The 26,778-nt window shown below is 50.9% G+C and overlaps 2 protein-coding genes and 1 long non-coding RNA gene across 3 annotated transcripts; all 3 read right to left on the reverse strand.

The window, feature by feature from the left end:
* Nucleotides 1-197: 197 nt before the first annotated feature.
* LOC133262315 (uncharacterized) lies at nucleotides 198-3,404 on the reverse strand. Its single transcript, XR_009741274.1, has 3 exons — nucleotides 3,368-3,404; nucleotides 676-828; nucleotides 198-286 (listed from the first exon to the last, which is right to left on the reverse strand). It is a non-coding gene; the product is annotated as an uncharacterized LOC133262315 (long non-coding RNA).
* A 35-nt stretch (nucleotides 3,405-3,439) lies between these two features.
* On the reverse strand, nucleotides 3,440-5,309 carry LOC133262311 (centrosome-associated protein CEP250-like). Its single transcript, XM_061441351.1, has 3 exons — nucleotides 5,245-5,309; nucleotides 4,409-4,602; nucleotides 3,440-3,844 (listed from the first exon to the last, which is right to left on the reverse strand). The coding sequence occupies exons 1-3, from the start codon at nucleotides 5,281-5,283 to the stop codon at nucleotides 3,646-3,648; spliced, it is 432 nt and encodes a 143-aa protein (XP_061297335.1). The 5' UTR covers nucleotides 5,284-5,309; the 3' UTR covers nucleotides 3,440-3,645.
* Nucleotides 5,310-24,750: 19,441 nt separating this feature from the next.
* LOC133262312 (involucrin-like) lies at nucleotides 24,751-25,763 on the reverse strand. Its single transcript, XM_061441352.1, has 2 exons — nucleotides 25,613-25,763; nucleotides 24,751-24,931 (listed from the first exon to the last, which is right to left on the reverse strand). Exons 1-2 carry the CDS (start codon nucleotides 25,744-25,746, stop codon nucleotides 24,766-24,768), a joined length of 300 nt encoding a protein of 99 aa, XP_061297336.1. The 5' UTR covers nucleotides 25,747-25,763; the 3' UTR covers nucleotides 24,751-24,765.
* Nucleotides 25,764-26,778: the final 1,015 nt, after the last annotated feature.

Here is a 26,778-nt window from a genome sequence, read left to right on the forward strand (position 1 = left end):
ACTCCTCCTGTAAAGAAAACACAAGGATTTCTTTTTGGTCTCCAGTTTGGCCAGGACCATGGTCTATATTTGACTTATACTAGGTCTGTATTCAACTTCTAGTAGGTCTGTACTGGGGGGCTGCTGCCCCTGGGATGTGTCAGAGCCTCCTCCCACCAACTAAGCCTCTGTTCTCACCTAGAAGCAGGCGTCTTGTGTGGTGAGGCTTGGAGAAGGAAGATCCACTTGCACCTGGAAGAGACTGATCACAGTGGAGCCTCATCAGTTTCCTCCATTGACATTCCACCTGCACGTTTCTAGGAGAATGGGTCACAGAAACCTGCCACCAAACAACGAGCGAAAGGGCCTCTCGGGCGAAAATGTTGGGCTCAAAAAGCACTCAGTGTAGACTACGGACAAGAAAGAGCAAGATGAAATACTTCCTGACACTGGACTCCTGAGAGTCCAGTATGTGTGTATAGGGACAGCAGGGTAAGAAGGGTGGTACTGGAGTTAATGTGCATTTGTGAAGGCAAATGAGGTGCCAGAAGAGAAGGAAAACACAAAAGGGTGTGTCCGAGGGGAGAGCGGGATAGGGAAGGGAACAAGCAGAGGACCCCAAACTGCTGTCTGTGGAGACGTGTGGTGCTCCAGAAGACTGTGAGGCTTAGCGTGGGCAGGGAAAGCCTGTTTCACCTCCTCAAGAGACTTCTTGAGTTCAGCATTGAATTCCTTCAGCTCAGTGTTGGCAAGTTTCAGCCTTGCAACTTCTTGCTGCAAACTTTCCAGCTGTTGCAACAGGAGCTTCTTCTCCAAGAGCCACGATTGCTGCACTCCTTCTGCAATAGCCTGCTGGGTATTCAGAGAGGAGGTTACGTGAGCTGGTGCCACACAAAGGTTAGAACGTGCTAAGTCCCTTCTTCCCCTCCAGCCCAACACAACAAAATCTCTTCCCAGGGGCCCTCCTCCACATCACCTTGGAGAAATCCACACGCATTTTCTTTCAACCATTTTTGGCACATGCCAAGTCCTAACCACAACATGTTGGCCAAGGTTGCTTAGACAGGAGAGGGCCAAGTACCCACCCCCAACTTTTGGACTTGAGTTCATTTGAACAACAAGCTCTGTAGTTCTTTCAGTACCTGTGGGCTTGACAGAAACCATTCTAGCAGGTGAATGGGCTCTGGCCGGAGCTATGCAGACAGGCAAGCCTGCTAGCTGCAGTCGTGGCCTCTTTTGGCCAAGCAGGTCATAGTTTGATGGGACCATCCAAACCTTTGTTGAACTGAATCTGTGGCTGCATTTACTGTCCCAGCATAGTCCTGTGACTTTTCATGTGCCTTCAAGTTTCTTGACGGGAAACATCATTAGAATCCTTTATAGATGTTTTACTTGACTGATGAGCAGTCACAGTGCCTACCTGGTGATGAAACCTGTCTGTGTCTCTCTTCTTCACTACTTTCTCAAGCAGATCACCACACAGCGATGACATGTTACTTTCCTCTGTCTGCTTGAGGAACTTCAAATTGTTCTCCTTCAGTCTTTGTCTCATTTTCTCAAGATTCTGCTCTAGAGTCCTGGCCTGTTTGCCTGCTAACTCCTTCTGCTTTTGAAGGTCCTGTACATGTCTTTGTAAAGACATTATCTCCTTCTCTCGGGTGCCTAGAGAAGACTCCGTGTGTTGTAGTTTTTGCTGTATGGTTTTAATCATCACCACTGCCTCGTTCTTTTGCTGTTGAAGCTTCAAGACAGTCTCCTCCAGAGCCCTTATCTTCTTTTCTCTCTTTTTCAGAGTCCGTTCTGTTGCTTGCAGTTTTTCTTGCTCAGCTCCGTGCTGCTTCTCCTTTTCCTTGCATGCCTCACATTGCTTTCTAAGGGATACAGTTTCTTGATCTTTTTCCTTTAGTGCCACTTCAACTGCCACTTCAAGCAGAATTTTCTTGTGCTGTTCAGAGTCTTTTTCTTGGTTTTGGAAGGTCTCAATCACTTCCTTCTGAGATTCGATCACAAAATCCTTTTCTTTCAGTTCTGCCTTAGCGTATTCTAAGTCTTTGCGCAAGACATTCATCTGTTCTTCTGTTTTCTCCTCATAGCTCCTTGTTTGTTGCCTTTGGATGGCTAGGAGTCTGTCCTTTTCTTTTAAGGTTTTTAAGGTCTGTTCCACATGCTCACGGAGAGCCCTTAACAGCATTTCCGTGGCCTCTCCGGCTTCCTGGTTTTGCTTTTGTAGTGACTCCGGGTTTTGATCCGTTACGTCATTGATAACCTGGCTGGGAGCAGTTTCATGCATTTCTCTCTGCTTTTCCGGCGTTCTTGTCTGTTCCTGGCACAACGTTTCTCCCTCCCTCTCTGACAGCATGGTGATCATGTAAGTGAGAGTCTCCTGCAAAGCTTTTGCCTTCGCTGCTTGCAGCCTGTCCCGTTCATGCTGTAAAACAGGGAGAAAAAGGTTCAATAATTCCATCTGTATGTGTTTGGTTTTCATACGAGATTTCAACTCCTGCTCCGGTGGCAGTCAGGGGCTGCCTGCTCTCTCCCTGCCTCTCGGGATCCTGCAGACCTTTCCTGTGCCACCCTTCTCATTCTTTCCCAGCTTACTCAGCCAGGCCCAGCTTCCTTTCTTTCCTTCTCTGAACCCCTTCTAGCTCTTGTTTGTTCTTTTGGGGATGAGCTACCAAGGACTACAGCCAGGACTTAAAGGGCAGACTAACCATGATTTAAGCACGGCATGATGATGTTCTCTCTATTAGGGGGGAAAGGAAGAGAGAACAAGCCTGACGTTTCATTTCACTACTTGGTTTCTGCCTTTTTTTTTTTTTAATATCTCTACTGTGCAGTGTTTTCATGGTTCCATCCTCTAGAAGCCCACTGTGCCCTCTTGGAGGAATAATGCTCACATCAGACTGTCATTTTGTGTTTGAAGTCAGGACTAGTTTTCGCCTTGCAACGCTGACGTAAGACATGGCCACAAACAAAGTACCAGGAACAAGGGGACTGTTCCATATACTTCAAGCCCAAGGATACTTCCTCTATCAGCCATGAAAGAACGAAAGGAAGGAACAAAGTTTGCTTGGCTGCAGTCCCCAGCACTGTTAGGAGTCTTCTTCATGGTAGGCAGGAGTCTGGTAAGATCCCACTTCTTTGGTACCATGCCTTGGGGACCACCCAGCCTTTTGTTGAACTGAATCTGTGGCTGCATTTACTGTTCCAGCATAGTCCTATGACTTTTCATGTGCCTTCAAGTACAAGCCATTGGCTCTGCTGCCTGGCCTAGCAAGATGTGGCCTATGAGAGGGGCCTGCTGCCAGTTCTCACGCTCAGGCTATTACTCTTCTAAAGCCAAGCCACAAAGCTTGCTTGAAGAAGTCAGAAGCATATTGTTTCCTACCAGGGCTTGCAGGAGCTTGTTTACTTCCACTTCGTGATCAGTTTCCAGAAGCTTGAGAGTCTCGTCATGCTGCTGTTCTGCCTGCGAGAGCTGTTCTGCCATGGTCTTCCTTTCCTGCTGCATGAGATATCTCTCAGCTTCCAGCTTCCATCTAAGGCACTTCACTTCCCCTGCAAACGCAACAAATGGGAGGATTCAGAGTCTACGCAAGGGGTTCTGGCCTTACTAACCTAAAGCCATTTGAAGGTCAGTGGAGGAGGGAACTCTTTCCAGCTCCTTCACTTAGAAGCACTGCAGAAAGCCCGCTGGCCACGGGGGTCAAGGGAAGCAAAGCACATGAGGCTCTCACCTTGTATCAGTTCATTGGCCTGTGTGACTGTTTGAAGTTGGATTTCCAGCTGGCTCTTGGTGATCTCCAACTGCAGTATGTGCCGCTGAGCCTCAGATAGGCTGTTCTCCAGGGTCTCGTTCACTGACCTTCAAGTTGTGAATACAGAGAGAAATGAGTTTCTTGCTCCTGACACCCACAGGAAGTCACTCCAGTAAGAAGTGCCCTCCAGATTTTCAGCATGAGCCTCTAGACCTGAATTCTGAACATCCTGTGTCGAACGACTTACTAAGGAGAGGTCTATGTTCAAACACACAAACCAAGAAACCAAAACCAGAAAGAAGCTTCCGGTTTCAGTAAAGATCTCTATGGATGAGTTATTACTCAATGCAGAGCCAAGGTACCAGATACTGAAGAATTATATTGGCTTGCTTTGGACTTCACACAGGAATGTGCAAGGGGGCATAAACATGAGCCGAAGGCTCAGGAGACTTTTGTTAGCTGTAGCTGTCAGAAAAATAACATTCAAATCACAGTGTACTCCTTGCTTATGTTTTTTTTTTTTTTCTCAAGATTCTTCCATTTTCTGTCCATGGAAGGTGAAAATATCTGCAAAGCACACAGGATGCAATAAATCCTCAAGTAACGATTCCCACCTCTGTAATTACAGACCTTCAGTACCATCCTGCCTAGGGTCTCCTCCCTGCCTTTACCTGGCCTGTGTCAGCTGCTCTGAAAGGCCTTGTCTGTCCTGCTCCAAGGCTGACAGTTGCACCTCTAGGGCAGCCACCTTGCGCACCAGCAATTCCTTCTTGCTGGACATCCTGGCCAGAGTGTGCACTTGGCCAGAGGACTCTTGGAGCAGCTGCTCCAGATCAAGCTTGGTCGAATCTTGCTGGTGGTAAACCTGAAAACAGAGCAAAATACAGTTGTGTGCAGAGGCAGCGGTGCAACTTCTGAAGCAGTGGGCTGAGTAATAACTCCTGTACTGGGGGCTGAAAGTTTCAGGGCCTCTGCTGAGTAGTGCTCTAATACCCTGGGCTGGCAAAAGGCACTGGCACCATTAATGTGAAAGTGATGGGTAAAGCCATACTGGGTTGCCTGGGACAGAAGACAACTGAGAGAAGTGCACAACGGCTCTGCAAGCCATCAACACGTTTCCAAGAAGTAACCAAAGCCTTGCGACCTCCAGCACTACCAAGCGTCTCCTTGACAAAACCACGGCAGAATCCATCAGATGCAGCTTCACTGAGCCAAGCAGCCAAATGCCCACCCAGAGAGCTCTGGGACTTGTATCCTCTGTAGGAGGTCTGGCTTGGACAGGAAAATCCTCGACTTCAAGGAGCAGCTCCACATCCCGTGTGTCTCTGACGTGCTCCCAGTTCAGCTCTCCCAATCGCAACGTGGTGGGGATCAACTACCCAAAGAGCCTGTGTGCTCTGACCACCATTTTTCAAGGAGAAGAACATTTTCCCTGCCTTCAGCTGCCAGAAACAGCACCTGGGATGATCTGGCTGTCACATCTCCCTCTCCCATAAGGTGACTGTACCTTCTTCAGTGCCTCCGTAAGCTCATGATCGTCCTGCATCAGCTGATTCCTGTGAAGGAGCAATTTCTCCAATTAAGTTTTTCCTGTGAAAACGTTCTCCTTTCTAAAACTAAGATACAAGCTATGTCCAAGATACGGCAGTTGGAATGATTTCCAACAGCTTTCTATGTACACTTAAAGAATGTGGGAATTTTCTGATTAGAGCTGCAGCACTCTTTGCCAGGAGCTGTGCTGTGTGTCAGTAGGGAGCCAGACCTGCCCAGGTGCTCCCTTCACCTTTCTATGCTACTCATGATAAGCGTGCCAAAGTTGTTATCTTTATGGTGGGCCTCCTTAAGCCCAGCAGTGCTCAGCCCTGCCCAGAGAAAGCTTTAAAACTCACAGGTGCCCATGGTCACGATGCACTCTCTCCAGTGCCTGCTGCTGCTCCACCTTTTCCTTCAGCTGCAGTTCAGTCTTATGCTGAGGCAGACTGCAAGTTTCTTGCTTCTGTGTTAGATTTTGCTGTAGATCCTCCTTGATTTTCCTAAGCTTGGCACAGTCACTGCAGAGACAAGGCTTAGTCAGCAGAGAAAGAGAAAAAGCAGCAGAGCACACAGCTGGGGAGACTGGCAAGGCAGCGAACGCGAATGGCAAAGCTAGAAAGAAACCAGCTCAGCTGGCTAAGGAAAGGGAAAGTTTCAAGCTAACTGAGGCATTAGCAGCTGAGCCTGTTCCATTATTAGAAGGTTTTGCTGCAGGTCATCCTTGATTTTCCTAAGCTTGGCACAGTCACGGCAGAGACAAGGCTTAGTCAGAAGAATGAAGAGGCCTGAACAGTCACGAATCCCATTTTCATCATGCCAGGATGGAGCTGTGGGCAGCACAGTAAGGAAAAATTTCCTCTTCCCCTCACAAGATAACTGAAGAGGGAAGATGTAAGGAAGGCAGGCATTTGCCTTCATTCACTGAGAAGCAGTGGCTAGGAAAGGGCACCTAAAGAACAAGCACTCCGAGAATCAGCATGTCGAGAGGGAGGACTCTTGTATTCCAACAGCACGCTGAATCTCCTGGTCCTGCCTCAGCATTCACAGTAGAGCATGAAAAGCTGTGACAGAGGGATGCTAAAGTGCCAAACAGGCATACACGAGGTAGGGCAGGTGATTTCTTTGCCCGTAACACCTCTGAACTCTTAGAATTGGGAGCAGATTGCTTCTAGAACACAGGAAGAGGAGGAAACACTCACCTTCTGGGTGCATCTGTCAGAGCCTGCAGGTGCTGCTGCTCCCTGGATGACCTGCATTCCTCCTCCAATTGCTCAAGTCTTTGATGCAGCCTCTTGCACTCCTCTTCCTGCTGTCTGCACTTGTGCTGCAGCATGCTGATGGTGTCCTTGGCATAAAGCTTTTCTCCTAGGGCCTGCAAGCGATAGGCAGGGAAGGAGCATAAACAAGCAATCTAGAGCCATTCTTCACTGCAGTGAGCAGGGAAGATGGCTCCAGATACGTGCGAGAAGAAGCAAGCAGAGAGAAGGCCAAAGGTCTGATGATGTGGTGGAGGTCTGTTGCAGAATGACTCTAAGAGCAGAACCATAGAGTTCTGGAGGACTGTGCAAGCAAGGCAGGGGGTGGCCCCCACAGGTGGCCGGAGACCGGACCTGGGAGGAGAATGTGGAGGAAGCTGTGGGGGCTAACCAATACTGTTGTGCCAAGAAGGAGTGGCTGAATACCACTCCTATATATGTGTGAACTGCGTCACAAATAAAGGAGAAGTTGCTTATCACCCATATTGGGTTGGCTTGTCTGCTTCTCCTCGCCGCTTACAGAGGTCAAGGAGAAAAAACAGCAGAGCACAGAGTTGATGAGACTGGCAAGGCAGTGCAAGACCAAGAATGGGAAGGCTAGAAAGAAACCAGCTCATTCTTCTCCAAAGACAACCACAGAACGGAACAGGCAGTGTAGCCCTGTCCTGAGACCTGGGTCAAGCTTTACTGCTTCAGCAATAAAGCACGCTTTCACGCTGACAGAGAGCAGATTTAGATTAGACATTAGGAAGAAGTTCTACCCTGTGACCATGGTGAGGCCCTGATGCAGGTTGCCCAGAGAAGCTTGGACAGGGCTTCTAGTGGAAGGGTCCCTGCTCGTGGCAGGGGTTGGAACTGGAGGAGCTTTAAGGTCCCTTCTAACACAAACCACTCTGGGATTCTAAGATCCTTGATGGGATTTTTCTGGCCTGCCGTCTTTAGTTGGCAGCCCGCACGCTCACCCCTCGTACTTCCAGCTGCTTCTCTAACGCTTCGCACTGCTTCCAGTACTTCAGTACCTGGATAGGTACACGGAGTGAGGGGGAGCTTGTACCAGACACGGCTCCTTCTGCAGCTTTTCCCCACGCCCCAGCACTGCCCATTTCCCCCCCTGCACAGGTCCCTCCTCGCCGCCGCTCGACCCCTCCCGCGCTTCCAGCCCCTGCTCGGTACCGCACGACGGCGCTCGCAGCCCCGCGTGTGCGCGGAGGTGCGGGACAGGCGGAGCGGGCGGCTCCACAGGCGGCAGCGGCGGGGCCAGCAGCGTGCCTGGGCTGCCCCCCGCTCTCACCTTCGCCGTCGGGTGCCGCACCACCTCGTCTCCACAGCGCTGCTCCTCCTCCAAGCTCTGCAGCCGCCGCTGCGTGGCCTGGCCCTGGGCCGCCATCGACGCGGGGCTCCTCCTGCCCGCACCGGCAGCCGGGCGCGCTCGGACACTGACCCTGGGGTCGCTGCTCGCTACTCTCTCGCTTATCGCTCGCTGCGGTGTTGCCGCTGTCAGAGCCGCCCACAGCTCTGCCGAGGCGCTGTTACGCCGCGCTATAGAACGCGCTGCACTAGGCACCGGCCCCGACGCAGTTGAGGGGCTATTGTGTCGAAAGCGGGCTCGCTCCCCCGACGCCGCACACGCTCGAGATGCTCTTTAACTCCTCTTTGCGCAGCGGTGGGTGCCACGTGCAGTTCCTCAGGGCCAGCACACCCTCAGTCTGCCAGCTATCCCCTTTGATGCATGTCGAACAGGGACAAGCGGTGTATCGCAGTATCACAGTATGCTAGAGATCGGAAGGGACCTCAAAAGATCACCTAGTCCAATCCCCCTGCCGGAGCAGGAACACCTAGATAAGGTTACACAGGAACGTGTCCAGGCGAGTTTTGAATGTCCCCAGGGAAGGAGACTCCACGACCTCCCTGGGCAGCCTGTTCCAGTGTTCCGTCACCCTCACTGAGAAGAAGTTTCTTCCCTGTAAGGGACAGGCTGGAGCTGCACATACAGGCTCTTATTCTGGCTTTGTCTAAAGACACAGGAAGGAAAGCAGGCTTGTCAGGAAACATTGGTTTTTCCAAACTCCAGATGCTCATGAAGAAATGCAACAAACATGTACAGAAAAGTGGGCTCAGACCCCTTTCCTTTGCCCAGACTAGTCTGTAGGGGGATTCACTCACTCAAATGCCACCCATTTTACTGGGAGATGACTAGGAGTTTGTGGTAGCTTCAGTCACAGCTGGGCCTCGGCCTGCATCCTGGTTAGACATGACCAAGAGGTGCCTGATGAACCGAGAGCTGTGCTGCAAGCAGGTGCCAGCAGGTGGTATGCTCACAGCAGAGCAGACCTGTTGAACTCCCTGACAGAGGCTGTTGTAAATACAGCAGGTCTAGATGGGGTCAGGAGGAGGCTCTGGAAGTTCTCACCAGCTGGAAAAGGGAGGGATCCTGGGGATCCTGAGCCTGGGGAGGGATCATGCAAGCCTACCCCTCTCAGGCTTTCTTCTCTGGCTGTGCTCTCACAGGCACTGTTACATACAGGACACTAGCCCACACATGTAAGCCATGCAGCTGCCCTCACATGACCAGTGTTTTCCCACTTCTCCATTTACAGGGACTCCAAAACTCACTTATGGACAGTTTGATAAGTACAGCGCAGTTCTCGCTTCTTTTTTTGGACTGACAGCAGAAAATAGGCATTCAACAGCAAAACCAACAGAACAGCTTGCATTTCCCACTAGGAGCTCAAACTTCTGCCTATGAATGCCACATGAGTAGGAGCTCAAATCTAGTACGGAAAGCAAGCACATATCGATGGAATTATTGAACCTTTTCCTCTCTTCTGGTTTGCAGCATGAACAGGACAGGCTGCAAGCAGTTAAAGAAACACTGGCATAGGAGAAAAATCTTCTTCAGGTATCAGTGACAGCCTCTGAAACCCCCGCAAATACAGCAACAGGCAGGAATACTGCCTCGAGCAAGAGCTGCAAACAACACTGTCTGCCTTAAAAATTAAAAATGAGGAAGTGGAAATGCAGAGGGAGAAAATGCAGATGCTGCAGAAAGAGGCAGTACAGGCAAAAGCCTTGCAGCAGTCTCTCACTCGTGACTGCCAACCTGTCAGAGTAGGAGGGACAAATGAAGCTGTACTGGGAACACATGAGAATGCTGGAAAAGCAGACAGAAACGCGTGAAACTGCTCTCAGTCAGGTTATTAAGGGATTTAACAGAGAAAACCAGAAGATGGCATCCCAGGAAAAAAAGACACAAGACCTGGAAAAGCAGTGAGAACTGCTGGGAACTTGTGTTGGCAAGGTCAGCAAAGAGCTGGAGGAGAGAGACCAGGAGATCAAATTCCAGTAGGTGGTGGAGCCACCCAGCCGCTTGCTGGGACCTTGACAGTAATTCCCTCTGGAGATCGAGTCTGACATGGTGCTTAAGACGGAAACAGACACTTGGAGACCTTATGGAGCAGTACTTCAGGAAGTTAGGAAAAGTTGAGGCAGCGTAAAATGGGGCACTCACCCAGCAGCAGTGCTATATGTGGAAGGGCATCATGTTTATAGATTTTAGGTTTTGTCTCATTTGACAGGAATTTATAGCTCTAAATAAACCTCCCTCCTCATCTTCTGATCAATAAGCTCGAGGTCAGTCAGCCATTTCATACAAAGCAGGTTTTCAGACCTCATTCCCTATCCCCTGTTTTGCAATCACTGCTTCACAAGATGCTATCCCCAGTCCTCGGTATTTTGGCTTTTGCCTAGATTTTTAACGATCCTTCAGCTATGTTAAAATACATGAAGCTGAATGCATCTCAGTTGAGGCTTCCACTGTATTTGGGACGATTATCTAGACAGTTTTCATAGTCAAGAGAGAAACGCAAGATACAAACTAGAACTGTAGAAAGTCACACTTAACAATGATCTGGCAAATCAGATCAGTCAGCTGATCGGAGCTAGCCTAGCTAGAGCCGCAGCCGGCACACTTCAGCGACCACGAGGGTCAACGGAGATTAGGAAAATCAGAGGGGATAGCGCAGAGACATCGCGATTCGCGACATCTCCCGATCCCCGAAGCCCCAGCAGCCCTTGCGAGAGAGGGGCTGACGTGGCGGGGGGCTGACCACCAGGCGCAGGGAGGAACAAGCAGGTCGTGTTGCTGACCCTGTTGCTGGTGTCCGACTGCTGACCAATATGGTCGCCTCCAGACAGAGAGCTTGCAGTAAGAAGACTGCAGCAACTCAGACAGAGACCCCGTCCCAAACCGTGGCTGTTCAGGTCTCTGGGTGCAGGGAGTGCCAGAGCCTGCTGCTGCCGGGGGAGGGAGGACAGCATTCCACCTGCGGGAGGTGTGAGCAGGTAGAAGATCTGCTTAGCCTGGTGGCAAAACTTAAGGGGGAGGTTGAGACGCTGAGGACCATCAGGGAGTGTGAAAGGGAGATCGACTGGTGGAGTAACTCCCTGGCGTGCCAGTCGGAACGGTTCCAGGGAGATACCCCCCGAAAGGGGAAGGACCCCCTGCCTTCTCACACAGAGGGGGATGGCCCGAGACACCCCCTGCCCTGTAGCTGTTGCGCAGAGGTAGGGGACCAAAAAGACGACGAGGGTTGGAAGCGAGTTCCAGTTCGGCGTCATGGGAAACCCTCCCCCCTTCCTGCCCTGCTTCCCCAGGTGTCCCTCCGTAATAGGTTCCAGGCCCTGGATCTTGAAGGAGAGGTAGGTGAGGATGTGGTGCAAGGCCAGCCCACAAGGCCACACAGGAAAAGGGGGTCGACTTTGCACCTCAAGACCGCCTCTGATAAGAAAGAAAGAAGGGTCATTGTAGTAGGCGATTCCCTTCTGAGAGGAACAGAGGGCCCGATATGCAGAGTTGACCCTCATCATAGGGAAGTGTGTAGTCTGCCTGGAGCCCAGATCAGGGATATCACCAGGGCGCTCCCCAACCTGGTGCACCCGACAGACTACTACCCGCTGCTGGTCTTCCAGACAGGTGGGGGGGAAGCTGCTTCCCGCAGTCTGAGGGGGATGAAGAAAGACTACAGGGCCTTGGGGCGGATGGTCAAAGAGTCTGGGGCTCAGGTGATCTTCTCCTCACTCCTTCCATCTTCCACTGATGATGTGGGAAGGAATGGGGAGATTCAGTCCATAAACGATTGGCTTCGAGACTGGTGCTGCAGGCAGGGCTTTGGATTCTTTGATAACGGCTGGTTTTATAGGGCACCAGTCTGGACAATGACGTGAGAAAGGTTTGTCTCACAGAGGCAAAAGGATGCTGGGGCACGAATTAGCAGGGCTCATTTGGAGAGCTTTAAACTAGATTCGAAGGGGGATGGGGTTGTAGCTGGGCTTGCCCCAGTGGGGCAGCACTCCAGAACTGATGAAGACTGGGAGGCCTCCTATAATCCTAGGGTGAAATCGGTGTGCTCAGCTCGCTCCCTGGAATGTCTGTACACCAATGCGCGCAGCATGGGAAATAAGCAGGAGGAGTTGGAAACCTGTGTTAAGTCAGGAGACTGTGATCTGGTGCCAATTACAGAGACGTGCTGGGACAGCTCACATGACTGGAATATAGTCATGGAGGGCTATGTCCTTTTCAGGAAAGACAGGCCAGCCAGGAGGGGTGGTGGGCTTCCTCTTTATGTGCGGGAGCAACTACAATGCACCGAGTTCTGTCCAGGGACAGATGACGAGCGAGTTGAGAGTCTGTGGGTGAGAATTAAGGGTCAGGCTGGCAGGGGCGATACTGTTGTGGGTGTCTGTTACAGACCACCAGATCGGGGTGAGGAAGTTGCCGAGGCCTTCTACAGGCAGCTGAGAGCGGCCTCACAGTCACGGGCCGTGGTCGTCGTGGGGGATTTTAACTTCCCTGATGTTTGCTGGAAGGACCACTCGGCAACCCAGCCACAGTCCTGGCGAGAAGGGTCAAGGACAGCAAAAAGAGCTTTTTCAAATACATGGCAGATAAAACTAACACCAGAGGCAATGTAGGCCCACTGATGAATGGGATGGGTGCCCGGGTGACAGAAGATACAGAGATGGCAGAGTTACTGAATGCCTTCTTTGTCTCTGTCTACTTTGCTGCAGGCAGTCCTGAAGAGCCCTGTACCCCTGAGACCTTAGATGAAGTCAGGTCGACGGAGTGGTTTGCCTTAGTCGATGAGGAATGGGTTAGAGACCAGTTGAGCAATCTGGACATCCATAAACCCATGGGTCCAGATGGGATGCACCCGCGGGTGTTGAGGGAACTGGCGGAAGTCATTGCTAGACCACTCTCCATCATCTTTACTGAGTCTTGGGAAACGGGAGAGGTGCCTGAGGACTGGAGGAAAGCAAATGTCACTCCAGTCTTCAAAAAGGGCAAGAAGGAGGACCCGGGTAACTATAGACCGGTCAGCCTCACCTCCATCCCTGGGAAAGTGATGGAACACCTTATCCTCGGTGCCATCTTAAGGCATATCAAGGATAAGAGGGTTATGAGGGGCAGTCAACATGGCTTCACCAAGGGGAAATCATGCTTGACCAATCTCTTAGCCTTTTATGAGGAAATAACACGGTGGATGGATGATGGCAGAGCGGTGGATGTGGTCTACCCTGACTTCAGCAAAGCATTTGACACAGTCTCCCACAGCATCCTCACAGCTAAAATGAGGAAGTGTGGTCTGGATGATCAGGTAGTGAGGTGGACTGCGAACTGGCTGAAGGAGACAAGCCAGAGAGTTGTAGTCTATGGGGCGGAGTCTAGTTGGAGGCCTGTAACTAGTGGAGTGCCTCAAGGGTCAGTACTGGGACCGGTATTATTTAATATATTCATCAACGATTTAGATGAGGGAATTGAGTGTACTATCAGCAGGTTTGCTGACGACACTGAGCTGGGAGGAGTGGCTGACACGCCAGAAGGCTGTGCTGCCATCCAGCGAGACCTGGACAGGCTGGAGAGTTGGGCAGGGAATAACTTGATGAAATATTACAAGGGAAAGTGTAGAGTCCTGCATCTGGGCAGGAACAACCCCAGGTTCCAGTATAGGTTGGGGAACGACCTGTTAGCAGTGTAGGGGAGAGGGACCTGGGGGTTCTAGAGGACGACAGGGTGACCGCTCACCCAGCGCGCCGCCACACGTCTTCACCCGAAAGTCTTCCAGGGTCTTCAGGAAGGCATCGAACCGCTTCAGCCGCCACAACGACTCCATGGCGCGGCCCGGAAACAAACTCGCCTTCCGGGCCGGGGCCGCCCCTGCCCCGGCTCCGCCCCGGCGGGCAGCGCGGCCTGGAGCAGGCGGGGATGGGCAGGGTGTTACCGGATGCTCCGGGGAGGGGAGGGAAGGGAAGGGCTGAGTTTCGCTGCCCCCTCGTACGCTCCTGCCTCTGCTGCCAACGGGCCCGAGCCTCTGAGGGGCACCCGAGAGACAGCGGGACAGGGCCCGAGGCCGAGGCCCGGCGGCTTTCACGCGACACCCTCCTGCCCATCACCCGTCCGTCGCCGCCGCCTCTGGAGGCTGCGGGGCTCGTTCCTAACGCCCCTTGAAGAAAATCCGAGCAGCCACAGAGCTGAAGCACATCCCCTCGGGAGAGCATCAGCGCGCCCTGTGCTGGAGCTGCGAGGGAGGGAGGGAAGGAAGAACCCCACTTTCTTGCCGCACTTTCCATCGCTGCCGGGTGTGCGTTCCCGGCCTCATTTTGATAACGCTTCCATTGCCCTGCTTCCTCAAGGGAATGGCTGGGAACTCCAGAGGCTAAAGCAGTGGTTTACTGTGAGGATGGAGGCACGGACCCCGAGGTAGAGCGCAAGCTGGATCGTTTATTGCAAAGATTACACGATATTTGTATGCTTCCAAGCAATCAGCCAAGCACATCTGTCTTTGCCTTGTGGTTACATCAGGTGAAAGGCCTGTCTGATTTTCTTATCGACATCCTCTTTCCAGTTCCAACGTCCTTGTTCCTTGCCAGTTCCAACATCTTCCAAGTACCAGTCAGGGACCGGTCACTCTTAATTGCCTACTGTAGTTCCTTCTTCCCATGGTCTCTGACAGTTTCGATACATTCCACCCCCCACAGCTTACTTGTGCAAGCAAAAATCTAGCACAGTCTTTCCCCAAGCTACGTATTTACCTACTGCTTGCTTCTGCCAGCTGAGCAAGCGCAGAACGTCTCGTATTAAAAATCATGAGAAAATTCCAAACCCTCCACCTTACACTCCCAGAGGGATGACCTTGGCCTGTGTCCTGGGTTCAGCAGTAGCAGTCATTTTTCTCCTTCTTGGTAGCTGGTGCAGTGCTGTGTTTTGACTTCCAGCCTGGGAACAGAGCTCATAATACCGATGGTTTTGGTTGTTGCTAAGTGATGTTTACCCTGACCAAGGACTTTGTGAGGCTCATGCTCTGCCAGGGAGGAGGGGAAGCTGGGAGGAAGCAGAGACGGGGCACCTGACCCAAGCTAGCCAAAGAGGTATTCCATACCACAGCACGTCACGCCCAGGGCGGGGGTAACTGGGAGTTTCCCGGAAGGACACGGGGTCTTCTGGGTCGGACTCATTTCTTGGCCGGTGGTATTGTATTCTCTTCCCTTGTTATTCTCTCTTACCATTGTTGTCGGTGGTGGTAGCGGTGGTGATTTGTGTTGTACATGGGTTGCTGGACTGTTCTTGTCTCAACCCGTGGGAGTTGCACTCTTTTGATCCTCCTCCCCGTTCCTCGGGGAGCGGGGAAGGGGAGAGCCCCGGGTGGGCGGGCGCTTGATTGCTCTCAGCCCAGCACCACTCACTGGGAGTGAGTGAACAAGCTGTCTGGCTAGGGTTTAAACCACGACAGTTTTTTTTGGCGCCCAACGTGGGGCACGAGGGGTTGAGATAACAACAGATCTGACCAGATCCGTAGTCACTCGTCACAATACTGATTCATGGATGGTGGCAAATGCCCTGTGGGGGTGGTTGAAGCAATGGAAGCAGAGCAACTGGCAACGCAGAGGTAAACCCATCTGGGCTGCTGCACTGTGGAAAGATATTGCTGCCTGGGTGCAGAACCTGGTGGTGAAGGTACGTCATGTAGATGCCCATGTACCCAAGAGTCGGGCCACTGAGGAACACCAGAACAACCAACAAGTGGATAAAGCGGCTAAGATTGAAGTGGCTCAGATGGACTTAGATTGGCAACATAAAGGTGAATTATTTTTGGCCCGGTGGGCCCATGACACTTCAGACCATCAGGGCAGAGATGCAACATACAGATGGGCCCGTGATCGAGGGGTGGACTTAACAATGGACACTATTGCCCAGGTTATTCATGAGTGTGAAACATGTGCTGCAATTAAACAAGCCAAGCGGTTAAAGCCTCTTTGGTATGGAGGACTATGGTTGAAGTATAAACACGGGGAGGCCTGGCAGATTACCTGTATCACACTGCCACCAACCCGCCAAGGCAAGCGCCATGTGCTTACCGTGGTGGAAGCAACCACCCGGTGGCTGGAAACATACGCTGTGCCCCATGCCACTGCCCGGAACACTATCCTGGGCCTTGAGAAACAGATTTTGTGGCGACACGGCACCCCAGAGAGAATTGAGTCAGACAATGGGACTCATTTCCGGAATAACCTTCTAGATCTTTGGGCCAAAGAGCATGGCATTGAGTGGGTATATCACATCCCCTACCATGCACTAGCTTCCGGGAAAATCGAAGGGTACAGTGGGCTGTTAAAAACTACACTGAGAGCAATGGGTGGGGGAACTTCCAAGTATTGGGATACACACTTACCAAAGGCCACCTGGTTGGTCAACACCAGAGGATCTGTCAACAGGGCTGGCCCAGCCCAGTCAGAACTTTTACATATTGTAGAGGGGGACAAAGTTCCCGTGGTGCATATGAAGAATTTGCTGGGGAAGACAGTCTGGGTTATTCCCGCTTCAGGTAAAGGCAAACCCACTCGTGGGATTGCTTTTGCTCAGGGACCTGGATATACTTGGTGGGTAATGCGGGAAGATGGGAAAGTCCGATGTATACCTCAAGGGGATTTGATTTTAGGGGAAAACAGCCAGTGAACTCAATTGTATGCTGTTGCCCGCTGTGTAATACTTCTGTAGCCCATCAACTAGATGTCTTCAGGTCACCAGCGACTGGCCCTGACTTCCCGCCAACCATCATCCCAACAGAGAATGAACTTTGATAGAACCTGATGAGTTCTGCAGTAAAGGAACGACCAGCATCAGCAGGCAACGATCCAATACTGCACACAGCCTTTCCTGCCCTGAAAGATTGTTACAAGAGATGGAACATGACATCATGGACCGAATGGACTCGGCAGCATTATAGGGATTGGTCCATGCACTAAGAAAATGATCTCTTTCTCTTGGTCTGTGTGTATATGTATGTTGTCCTGGGTTCAGCAGTAGCAGTCATTTTTCTCCTTGGTAGCTGGTGCAGTGCAGTGTTTTGACTTTCAGCCTGGGAACAGAGCTGATAACAATGATGTTTTGGTTTGGCCAAGGACTTTGTGAGCCTCATGCTCTGCCAGGGAGGAGGGGAAGGCGGGAGGAAGCAGAGACGGGACGCCTGACCCAAGCTAGCCAAAGAGGTATTCCATACCGCAGCACGTCATGGCCAGGATGTAACTGGGAGTTAGCCGGAAGGGCTGAGACTGCGGGGTTGGAGGAGGTATGGGTCGGGGCTTGGTCGGGCTGGGGGGGGTGAGTTACCGGTTGGCTGGTGGTGAGGTGACGTATTGTCTCCCCTTGTTATTTCCTTTATCATTGTTATTATTGGTAGTAGCAGTAGTGATCTGTGTTATACCTTAGTTACTGTTTTTATCTCAACCCGTGGGAGTTGCATTCTTTTCGATTCTCCTCTCCGTCCCTCCAGGAGTAGGGGGAGGGAAAGAAGGGGGGAGTGAGTGAACGAGTTACCTGACTGGGTTTAAACCACGAGAGATGTATATACATCTGGGAGAGCGATGGTATATTGAAAATGTGGGATCTGAGCATGACGAGAATGGTATGGAATAAGGGGTGGATAATGTCCTGGGTTCAGCAGTAGCAGTCATTTTTCTCCTTCTTGGTAGCTGGTGCAGTGCTGTGTTTTGACTTCCAGCCTGGGAACAGTGCTGATAATACCGATGTTTTTGGTTGTTGCTAAGTGATGTTTACCCTGACCAAGGACTTTGTGAGGCTCATGCTCTGCCAGGGAGGAGGGGAAGGCGGGAGGAAGCAGAGATGGGATGCCTGACCCAGACTAGCCAAAGAGCTATTCCATACCACAGCTCGTCATGCCCAGGGTGTAACTGGGAGTTACCCGGAAGGACACGGGGTCTTCTGGGTGGGACTCGTTTCTCAGCGGGTGGTATTGTATTCTCTTCCCTTGTTATTTTCTCTTCCCATTGTTGTCGGTGGCGGTAGCGGTGGTGATTTGTGTTGTACATGGGTTGCTGGACTGTTCTTGTCTCAACCCGTGGGAGTTGCACTCTTTTGATCCTCCTCCCCGTTCCTCCGGGAGCAGGGAAGGGGAGAGCCCCGGGGAGGGGGGGGGGGGGGGGGGGGGGGGGGCGGCAGTGGGCCTCACTTGCTTCCACCCCGGCACCACTCACTGGGAGTGAGCGAACAAGCTGTCTGGCTAGGGTTTAAACAACGACAGCCTGTTCAGGGCGCTGGCTGGCAGAATACCTTGGGAAACATTACTGAAGGACAAAGGGGTCCAGGAAGGCTGGATCCTCTTCAAGACTTAAAGCCTCAAGGCATAGGAGCAGGCGGTCCCTATGTGCCACAAATCAACCAGCGGGGGAGAAACAAGCCTGGCTCAACAGGGAGATGTTGCTGGAACTCAGGGAAGAAGAGGCTTTATCCCCTGTGGAAGAAGGGACTGTCACCCCAGGAGAAGTACAGGGATGTTGTTAGGTCTGTAGGGAGAAAAGTAGAAAGGCACAGATGGAAACTAAATCTGGCCACTGCCATAAAAGCTAATGAAAAGTACTTTTACAAATACATTAGCAATGAAAGGAGGGCCAAGGAGAACCTCCATTCTCTATTGGATACTAGGGGCAACCTAGTGACTGAGGATGGGAGAAAGGCTGTGGTGGTTAATGCTGCCTTTGCCTCAGGCTTAATAGTCACACCAGCCATCCTCAGGGTACTCGCTTCCCTGAGCCGGATGGCAGTGATGAAGAGCTGACTGGAGTCCCCATAACGCAGGAAGAAATGGTTAGCGACCTCCTGCTCCTCTTAGATGTACACAAATCTGTGGGTCAGGAGTACCCACGGGAGCTGGCAGAGGAGCTTGCCAAGCCACTCTCCATCATCTGTCAGCAGTCCTGGTCCAGTGGGCAGGTCCCAAAGGACTGGAGACTGGCCAGCGAGGCACCCCTCTATAAAAAAGGGCAGGAAGGAAAACCACTTGCTTCTCCATACTGAATGACTGCAGAATGTCTTCTATTAAGAAACAAAAAAGGAAAGTCGGGAGTCCCTGCCCACATGTAAACTACTTCTAAATGTCAAGAGAACAAATCCACCCCTCTGTCCCACAGCAGTAAAAGACGATGATTCTGGGAAGGATAGAGGACAGGAACCATGTGGTGCTACAGCTGCTCAGGAAGTGAGAGCTTTCTGGCTCCTCCCCTGGTTCTGCAAGTCAGGTCATTGATGCCTGCAGCGTGCATAGGACTCCTCCTGTAAAGAAAACACAAGGATTTCTTTTTGGTCTCCAGTTTGGCCAGGACCATGGTCTATATTTGACTTATACTAGGTCTGTATTCAACTTCTAGTAGGTCTGTACTGGGGGGCTGCTGCCCCTGGGATGTGTCAGAGCCTCCTCCCACCAACTAAGCCTCTGTTCTCACCTAGAAGCAGGCGTCTTGTGTGGTGAGGCTTGGAGAAGGAAGATCCACTTGCACCTGGAAGAGACTGATCACAGTGGAGCCTCATCAGTTTCCTCCATTGACATTCCACCTGCACGTTTCTAGGAGAATGGGTCACAGAAACCTGCCACCAAACAACGAGCGAAAGGGCCTCTCGGGCGAAAATGTTGGGCTCAAAAAGCACTCAGTGTAGACTACGGACAAGAAAGAGCAAGATGAAATACTTCCTGACACTGGACTCCTGAGAGTCCAGTATGTGTGTATAGGGACAGCAGGGTAAGAAGGGTGGTACTGGAGTTAATGTGCATTTGTGAAGGCAAATGAGGTGCCAGAAGAGAAGGAAAACACAAAAGGGTGTGTCCGAGGGGAGAGCGGGATAGGGAAGGGAACAAGCAGAGGACCCCAAACTGCTGTCTGTGGAGACGTGTGGTGCTCCAGAAGACTGTGAGGCTTAGCGTGGGCAGGGAAAGCCTGTTTCACCTCCTCAAGAGACTTCTTGAGTTCAGCATTGAATTCCTTCAGCTCAGTGTTGGCAAGTTTCAGCCTTGCAACTTCTTGCTGCAAACTTTCCAGCTGTTGCAACAGGAGCTTCTTCTCCAAGAGCCACGATTGCTGCACTCCTTCTGCAATAGCCTGCTGGGTATTCAGAGAGGAGGTTACGTGAGCTGGTGCCACACAAAGGTTAGAACGTGCTAAGTCCCTTCTTCCCCTCCAGCCCAACACAACAAAATCTCTTCCCAGGGGCCCTCCTCCACATCACCTTGGAGAAATCCACACGCATTTTCTTTCAACCATTTTTGGCACATGCCAAGTCCTAACCACAACATGTTGGCCAAGGTTGCTTAGACAGGAGAGGGCCAAGTACCCACCCCCAACTTTTGGACTTGAGTTCATTTGAACAACAAGCTCTGTAGTTCTTTCAGTACCTGTGGGCTTGACAGAAACCATTCTAGCAGGTGAATGGGCTCTGGCCGGAGCTATGCAGACAGGCAAGCCTGCTAGCTGCAGTCGTGGCCTCTTTTGGCCAAGCAGGTCATAGTTTGATGGGACCATCCAAACCTTTGTTGAACTGAATCTGTGGCTGCATTTACTGTCCCAGCATAGTCCTGTGACTTTTCATGTGCCTTCAAGTTTCTTGACGGGAAACATCATTAGAATCCTTTATAGATGTTTTACTTGACTGATGAGCGGTCACAGTGCCTACCTGGTGATGAAACCTGTCTGTGTCTCTCTTCTTCACTACTTTCTCAAGCAGATCACCACACAGCGATGACATGTTACTTTCCTCTGTCTGCTTGAGGAACTTCAAATTGTTCTCCTTCAGTCTCTGTCTCATTTTCTCAAGATTCTGCTCTAGAGTCCTGGCCTGTTTGCCTGCTAACTCCTTCTGCTTTTGAAGGTCCTGTACATGTCTTTGTAAAGACATTATCTCCTTCTCTCGGGTGCCTAGAGAAGACTCCGTGTGTTGTAGTTTTTGCTGTATGGTTTTAATCATCACCACTGCCTCGTTCTTTTGCTGTTGAAGCTTCAAGACAGTCTCCTCCAGAGCCCTTATCTTCTTTTCTCTCTTTTTCAGAGTCCGTTCTGTTGCTTGCAGTTTTTCTTGCTCAGCTCCGTGCTGCTTCTCCTTTTCCTTGCATGCCTCACATTGCTTTCTAAGGGATACAGTTTCTTGATCTTTTTCCTTTAGTGCCACTTCAACTGCCACTTCAAGCAGAATTTTCTTGTGCTGTTCAGAGTCTTTTTCTTGGTTTTGGAAGGTCTCAATCACTTCCTTCTGAGATTCGATCACAAAATCCTTTTCTTTCAGTTCTGCCTTAGCGTATTCTAAGTCTTTGCGCAAGACATTCATCTGTTCTTCTGTTTTCTCCTCATAGCTCCTTGTTTGTTGCCTTTGGATGGCTAGGAGTCTGTCCTTTTCTTTTAAGGTTTTTAAGGTCTGTTCCACATGCTCACGGAGAGCCCTTAACAGCATTTCCGTGGCCTCTCCGGCTTCCTGGTTTTGCTTTTGTAGTGACTCCGGGTTTTGATCCGTTACGTCATTGATAACCTGGCTGGGAGCAGTTTCATGCATTTCTCTCTGCTTTTCCGGCGTTCTTGTCTGTTCCTGGCACAACGTTTCTCCCTCCCTCTCTGACAGCATGGTGATCATGTAAGTGAGAGTCTCCTGCAAAGCTTTTGCCTTCGCTGCTTGCAGCCTGTCCCGTTCATGCTGTAAAACAGGGAGAAAAAGGTTCAATAATTCCATCTGTATGTGTTTGGTTTTCATACGAGATTTCAACTCCTGCTCCGGTGGCAGTCAGGGGCTGCCTGCTCTCTCCCTGCCTCTCGGGATCCTGCAGACCTTTCCTGTGCCACCCTTCTCATTCTTTCCCAGCTTACTCAGCCAGGCCCAGCTTCCTTTCTTTCCTTCTCTGAACCCCTTCTAGCTCTTGTTTGTTCTTTTGGGGATGAGCTACCAAGGACTACAGCCAGGACTTAAAGGGCAGACTAACCATGATTTAAGCACGGCATGATGATGTTCTCTCTATTAGGGGGGAAGGGAAGAGAGAACAAGCCTGACGTTTCATTTCACTACTTGGTTTCTGCCTTTTTTTTTTTTTAATATCTCTACTGTGCAGTGTTTTCATGGTTCCATCCTCTAGAAGCCCACTGTGCCCTCTTGGAGGAATAATGCTCACATCAGACTGTCATTTTGTGTTTGAAGTCAGGACTAGTTTTCGCCTTGCAACGCTGACGTAAGACATGGCCACAAACAAAGTACCAGGAACAAGGGGACTGTTCCATATACTTCAAGCCCAAGGATACTTCCTCTATCAGCCATGAAAGAACGAAAGGAAGGAACAAAGTTTGCTTGGCTGCAGTCCCCAGCACTGTTAGGAGTCTTCTTCATGGTAGGCAGGAGTCTGGTAAGATCCCACTTCTTTGGTACCATGCCTTGGGGACCACCCAGCCTTTTGTTGAACTGAATCTGTGGCTGCATTTACTGTTCCAGCATAGTCCTATGACTTTTCATGTGCCTTCAAGTACAAGCCATTGGCTCTGCTGCCTGGCCTAGCAAGATGTGGCCTGTGAGAGGGGCCTGCTGCCAGTTCTCACGCTCAGGCTATTACTCTTCTAAAGCCAAGCCACAAAGCTTGCTTGAAGAAGTCAGAAGCATATTGTTTCCTACCAGGGCTTGCAGGAGCTTGTTTACTTCCACTTCGTGATCAGTTTCCAGAAGCTTGAGAGTCTCGTCATGCTGCTGTTCTGCCTGCGAGAGCTGTTCTGCCATGGTCTTCCTTTCCTGCTGCATGAGATATCTCTCAGCTTCCAGCTTCCATCTAAGGCACTTCACTTCCCCTGCAAACGCAACAAATGGGAGGATTCAGAGTCTACGCAAGGGGTTCTGGCCTTACTAACCTAAAGCCATTTGAAGGTCAGTGGAGGAGGGAACTCTTTCCAGCTCCTTCACTTAGAAGCACTGCAGAAAGCCCGCTGGCCACGGGGGTCAAGGGAAGCAAAGCACATGAGGCTCTCACCTTGTATCAGTTCATTGGCCTGTGTGACTGTTTGAAGTTGGATTTCCAGCTGGCTCTTGGTGATCTCCAACTGCAGTATGTGCCGCTGAGCCTCAGATAGGCTGTTCTCCAGGGTCTCGTTCACTGACCTTCAAGTTGTGAATACAGAGAGAAATGAGTTTCTTGCTCCTGACACCCACAGGAAGTCACTCCAGTAAGAAGTGCCCTCCAGATTTTCAACATGAGCCTCTAGACCTGAATTCTGAACATCCTGTGTCGAACGACTTACTAAGGAGAGGTCTATGTTCAAACACACAAACCAAGAAACCAAAACCAGAAAGAAGCTTCCGGTTTCAGTAAAGATCTCTATGGATGAGTTATTACTCAATGCAGAGCCAAGGTACCAGATACTGAAGAATTATATTGGCTTGCTTTGGACTTCACACAGGAATGTGCAAGGGGGCATAAACATGAGCCGAAGGCTCAGGAGACTTTTGTTAGCTGTAGCTGTCAGAAAAATAACGTTCAAATCACAGTGTACTCCTTGCTTATGTTTTTTTTTTTTTTCTCAAGATTCTTCCATTTTCTGTCCATGGAAGGTGAAAATATCTGCAAAGCACACAGGATGCAATAAATCCTCAAGTAACGATTCCCACCTCTGTAATTACAGACCTTCAGTACCATCCTGCCTAGGGTCTCCTCCCTGCCTTTACCTGGCCTGTGTCAGCTGCTCTGAAAGGCCTTGTCTGTCCTGCTCCAAGGCTGACAGTTGCACCTCTAGGGCAGCCACCTTGCGCACCAGCAATTCCTTCTTGCTGGACATCCTGGCCAGAGTGTGCACTTGGCCAGAGGACTCTTGGAGCAGCTGCTCCAGATCAAGCTTGGTCGAATCTTGCTGGTGGTAAACCTGAAAACAGAGCAAAATACAGTTGTGTGCAGAGGCAGCGGTGCAACTTCTGAAGCAGTGGGCTGAGTAATAACTCCTGTACTGGGGGCTGAAAGTTTCAGGGCCTCTGCTGAGTAGTGCTCTAATACCCTGGGCTGGCAAAAGGCACTGGCACCATTAATGTGAAAGTGATGGGTAAAGCCATACTGGGTTGCCTGGGACAGAAGACAACTGAGAGAAGTGCACAACGGCTCTGCAAGCCATCAACACGTTTCCAAGAAGTAACCAAAGCCTTGCGACCTCCAGCACTACCAAGCGTCTCCTTGACAAAACCACGGCAGAATCCATCAGATGCAGCTTCACTGAGCCAAGCAGCCAAATGCCCACCCAGAGAGCTCTGGGACTTGTATCCTCTGTAGGAGGTCTGGCTTGGACAGGAAAATCCTCGACTTCAAGGAGCAGCTCCGCATCCCCTGTGTGTCTCTGACGTGCTCCCAGTTCAGCTCTCCCAATCGCAACGTGGTGGGGATCAACTACCCAAAGAGCCTGTGTGCTCTGACCACCATTTTTCAAGGAGAAGAACATTTTCCCTGCCTTCAGCTGCCAGAAACAGCACCTGGGATGATCTGGCTGTCACATCTCCCTCTCCCATAAGGTGACTGTACCTTCTTCAGTGCCTCCGTAAGCTCATGATCGTCCTGCATCAGCTGATTCCTGTGAAGGAGCAATTTCTCCAATTAAGTTTTTCCTGTGAAAACGTTCTCCTTTCTAAAACTAAGATACAAGCTATGTCCAAGATACGACAGTTGGAATGATTTCCAACAGCTTTCTATGTACACTTAAAGAATGTGGGAATTTTCTGATTAGAGCTGCAGCACTCTTTGCCAGGAGCTGTGCTGTGTGTCAGTAGGGAGCCAGACCTGCCCAGGTGCTCCCTTCACCTTTCTATGCTACTCATGATAAGCGTGCCAAAGTTGTTATCTTTATGGTGGGCCTCCTTAAGCCCAGCAGTGCTCAGCCCTGCCCAGAGAAAGCTTTAAAACTCACAGGTGCCCATGGTCACGATGCACTCTCTCCAGTGCCTGCTGCTGCTCCACCTTTTCCTTCAGCTGCAGTTCAGTCTTATGCTGAGGCAGACTGCAAGTTTCTTGCTTCTGTGTTAGATTTTGCTGTAGGTCCTCCTTGATTTTCCTAAGCTTGGCACAGTCACTGCAGAGACAAGGCTTAGTCAGCAGAGAAAGAGAAAAAGCAGCAGAGCACACAGCTGGGGAGACTGGCAAGGCAGCGAACGCGAATGGCAAAGCTAGAAAGAAACCAGCTCAGCTGGCTAAGGAAAGGGAAAGTTTCAAGCTAACTGAGGCATTAGCAGCTGAGCCTGTTCCATTATTAGAAGGTTTTGCTGCAGGTCATCCTTGATTTTCCTAAGCTTGGCACAGTCACGGCAGAGACAAGGCTTAGTCAGAAGAATGAAGAGGCCTGAACAGTCACGAATCCCATTTTCATCATGCCAGGATGGAGCTGTGGGCAGCACAGTAAGGAAAAATTTCCTCTTCCCCTCACAAGATAACTGAAGAGGGAAGATGTAAGGAAGGCAGGCATTTGCCTTCATTCACTGAGAAGCAGTGGCTAGGAAAGGGCACCTAAAGAACAAGCACTCCGAGAATCAGCATGTCGAGAGGGAGGACTCTTGTATTCCAACAGCACGCTGAATCTCCTGGTCCTGCCTCAGCATTCACAGTAGAGCATGAAAAGCTGTGACAGAGGGATGCTAAAGTGCCAAACAGGCATACACGAGGTAGGGCAGGTGATTTCTTTGCCCGTAACACCTCTGAACTCTTAGAATTGGGAGCAGATTGCTTCTAGAACACAGGAAGAGGAGGAAACACTCACCTTCTGGGTGCATCTGTCAGAGCCTGCAGGTGCTGCTGCTCCCTGGATGACCTGCATTCCTCCTCCAATTGCTCAAGTCTTTGATGCAGCCTCTTGCACTCCTCTTCCTGCTGTCTGCACTTGTGCTGCAGCATGCTGATGGTGTCCTTGGCATAAAGCTTTTCTCCTAGGGCCTGCAAGCGATAGGCAGGGAAGGAGCATAAACAAGCAATCTAGAGCCATTCTTCACTGCAGTGAGCAGGGAAGATGGCTCCAGATACGTGCGAGAAGAAGCAAGCAGAGAGAAGGCCAAAGGTCTGATGATGTGGTGGAGGTCTGTTGCAGAATGACTCTAAGAGCAGAACCATAGAGTTCTGGAGGACTGTGCAAGCAAGGCAGGGGGTGGCCCCCACAGGTGGCCGGAGACCGGACCTGGGAGGAGAATGTGGAGGAAGCTGTGGGGGCTAACCAATACTGTTGTGCCAAGAAGGAGTGGCTGAATACCACTCCTATATATGTGTGAACTGCGTCACAAATAAAGGAGAAGTTGCTTATCACCCATATTGGGTTGGCTTGTCTGCTTCTCCTCGCCGCTTACAGAGGTCAAGGAGAAAAAACAGCAGAGCACAGAGTTGATGAGACTGGCAAGGCAGTGCAAGACCAAGAATGGGAAGGCTAGAAAGAAACCAGCTCATTCTTCTCCAAAGACAACCACAGAACGGAACAGGCAGTGTAGCCCTGTCCTGAGACCTGGGTCAAGCTTTACTGCTTCAGCAATAAAGCACGCTTTCACGCTGACAGAGAGCAGATTTAGATTAGACATTAGGAAGAAGTTCTACCCTGTGACCATGGTGAGGCCCTGACGCAGGTTGCCCAGAGAAGCTTGGACAGGGCTTCTAGTGGAAGGGTCCCTGCTCGTGGCAGGGGTTGGAACTGGAGGAGCTTTAAGGTCCCTTCTAACACAAACCACTCTGGGATTCTAAGATCCTTGATGGGATTTTTCTGGCCTGCCGTCTTTAGTTGGCAGCCCGCACGCTCACCCCTCGTACTTCCAGCTGCTTCTCTAACGCTTCGCACTGCTTCCAGTACTTCAGTACCTGGATAGGTACACGGAGTGAGGGGGAGCTTGTACCAGACACGGCTCCTTCTGCAGCTTTTCCCCACGCCCCAGCACTGCCCATTTCCCC

Source organism: Pezoporus flaviventris, unplaced genomic scaffold (assembly GCF_033815535.1).
Source record: "Pezoporus flaviventris isolate CSIRO_AGI_PZ_B2104156 unplaced genomic scaffold, CSIRO_AGI_Pfla_v1 ptg000213l, whole genome shotgun sequence".
NCBI classification, from domain to species: Eukaryota; Metazoa; Chordata; class Aves; order Psittaciformes; family Psittacidae; genus Pezoporus; species Pezoporus flaviventris.

Coding starts and splice junctions, on each gene's coding strand:
- LOC133262312 (XM_061441352.1), bottom strand. CDS start 25,746: ATGCTGCAGCACAAGTGCAGACAGCAGGAAGAGGAGTGCAAGAGGCTG. Junction 24,932..25,612: donor CTGACAGATGCACCCAGAAG/GTGAGTGTTTCC, acceptor TTGTCTCTGCAG/TGACTGTGCCAAGCTTAGGA.
- LOC133262311 (XM_061441351.1), bottom strand. CDS start 5,283: ATGCAGGACGATCATGAGCTTACGGAGGCACTGAAGAAG. Junction 4,603..5,244: donor TTACGGAGGCACTGAAGAAG/GTACAGTCACCT, acceptor CTCTGTTTTCAG/GTTTACCACCAGCAAGATTC. Junction 3,845..4,408: donor GAGCAGCTGACACAGGCCAG/GTAAAGGCAGGG, acceptor CACAACTTGAAG/GTCAGTGAACGAGACCCTGG.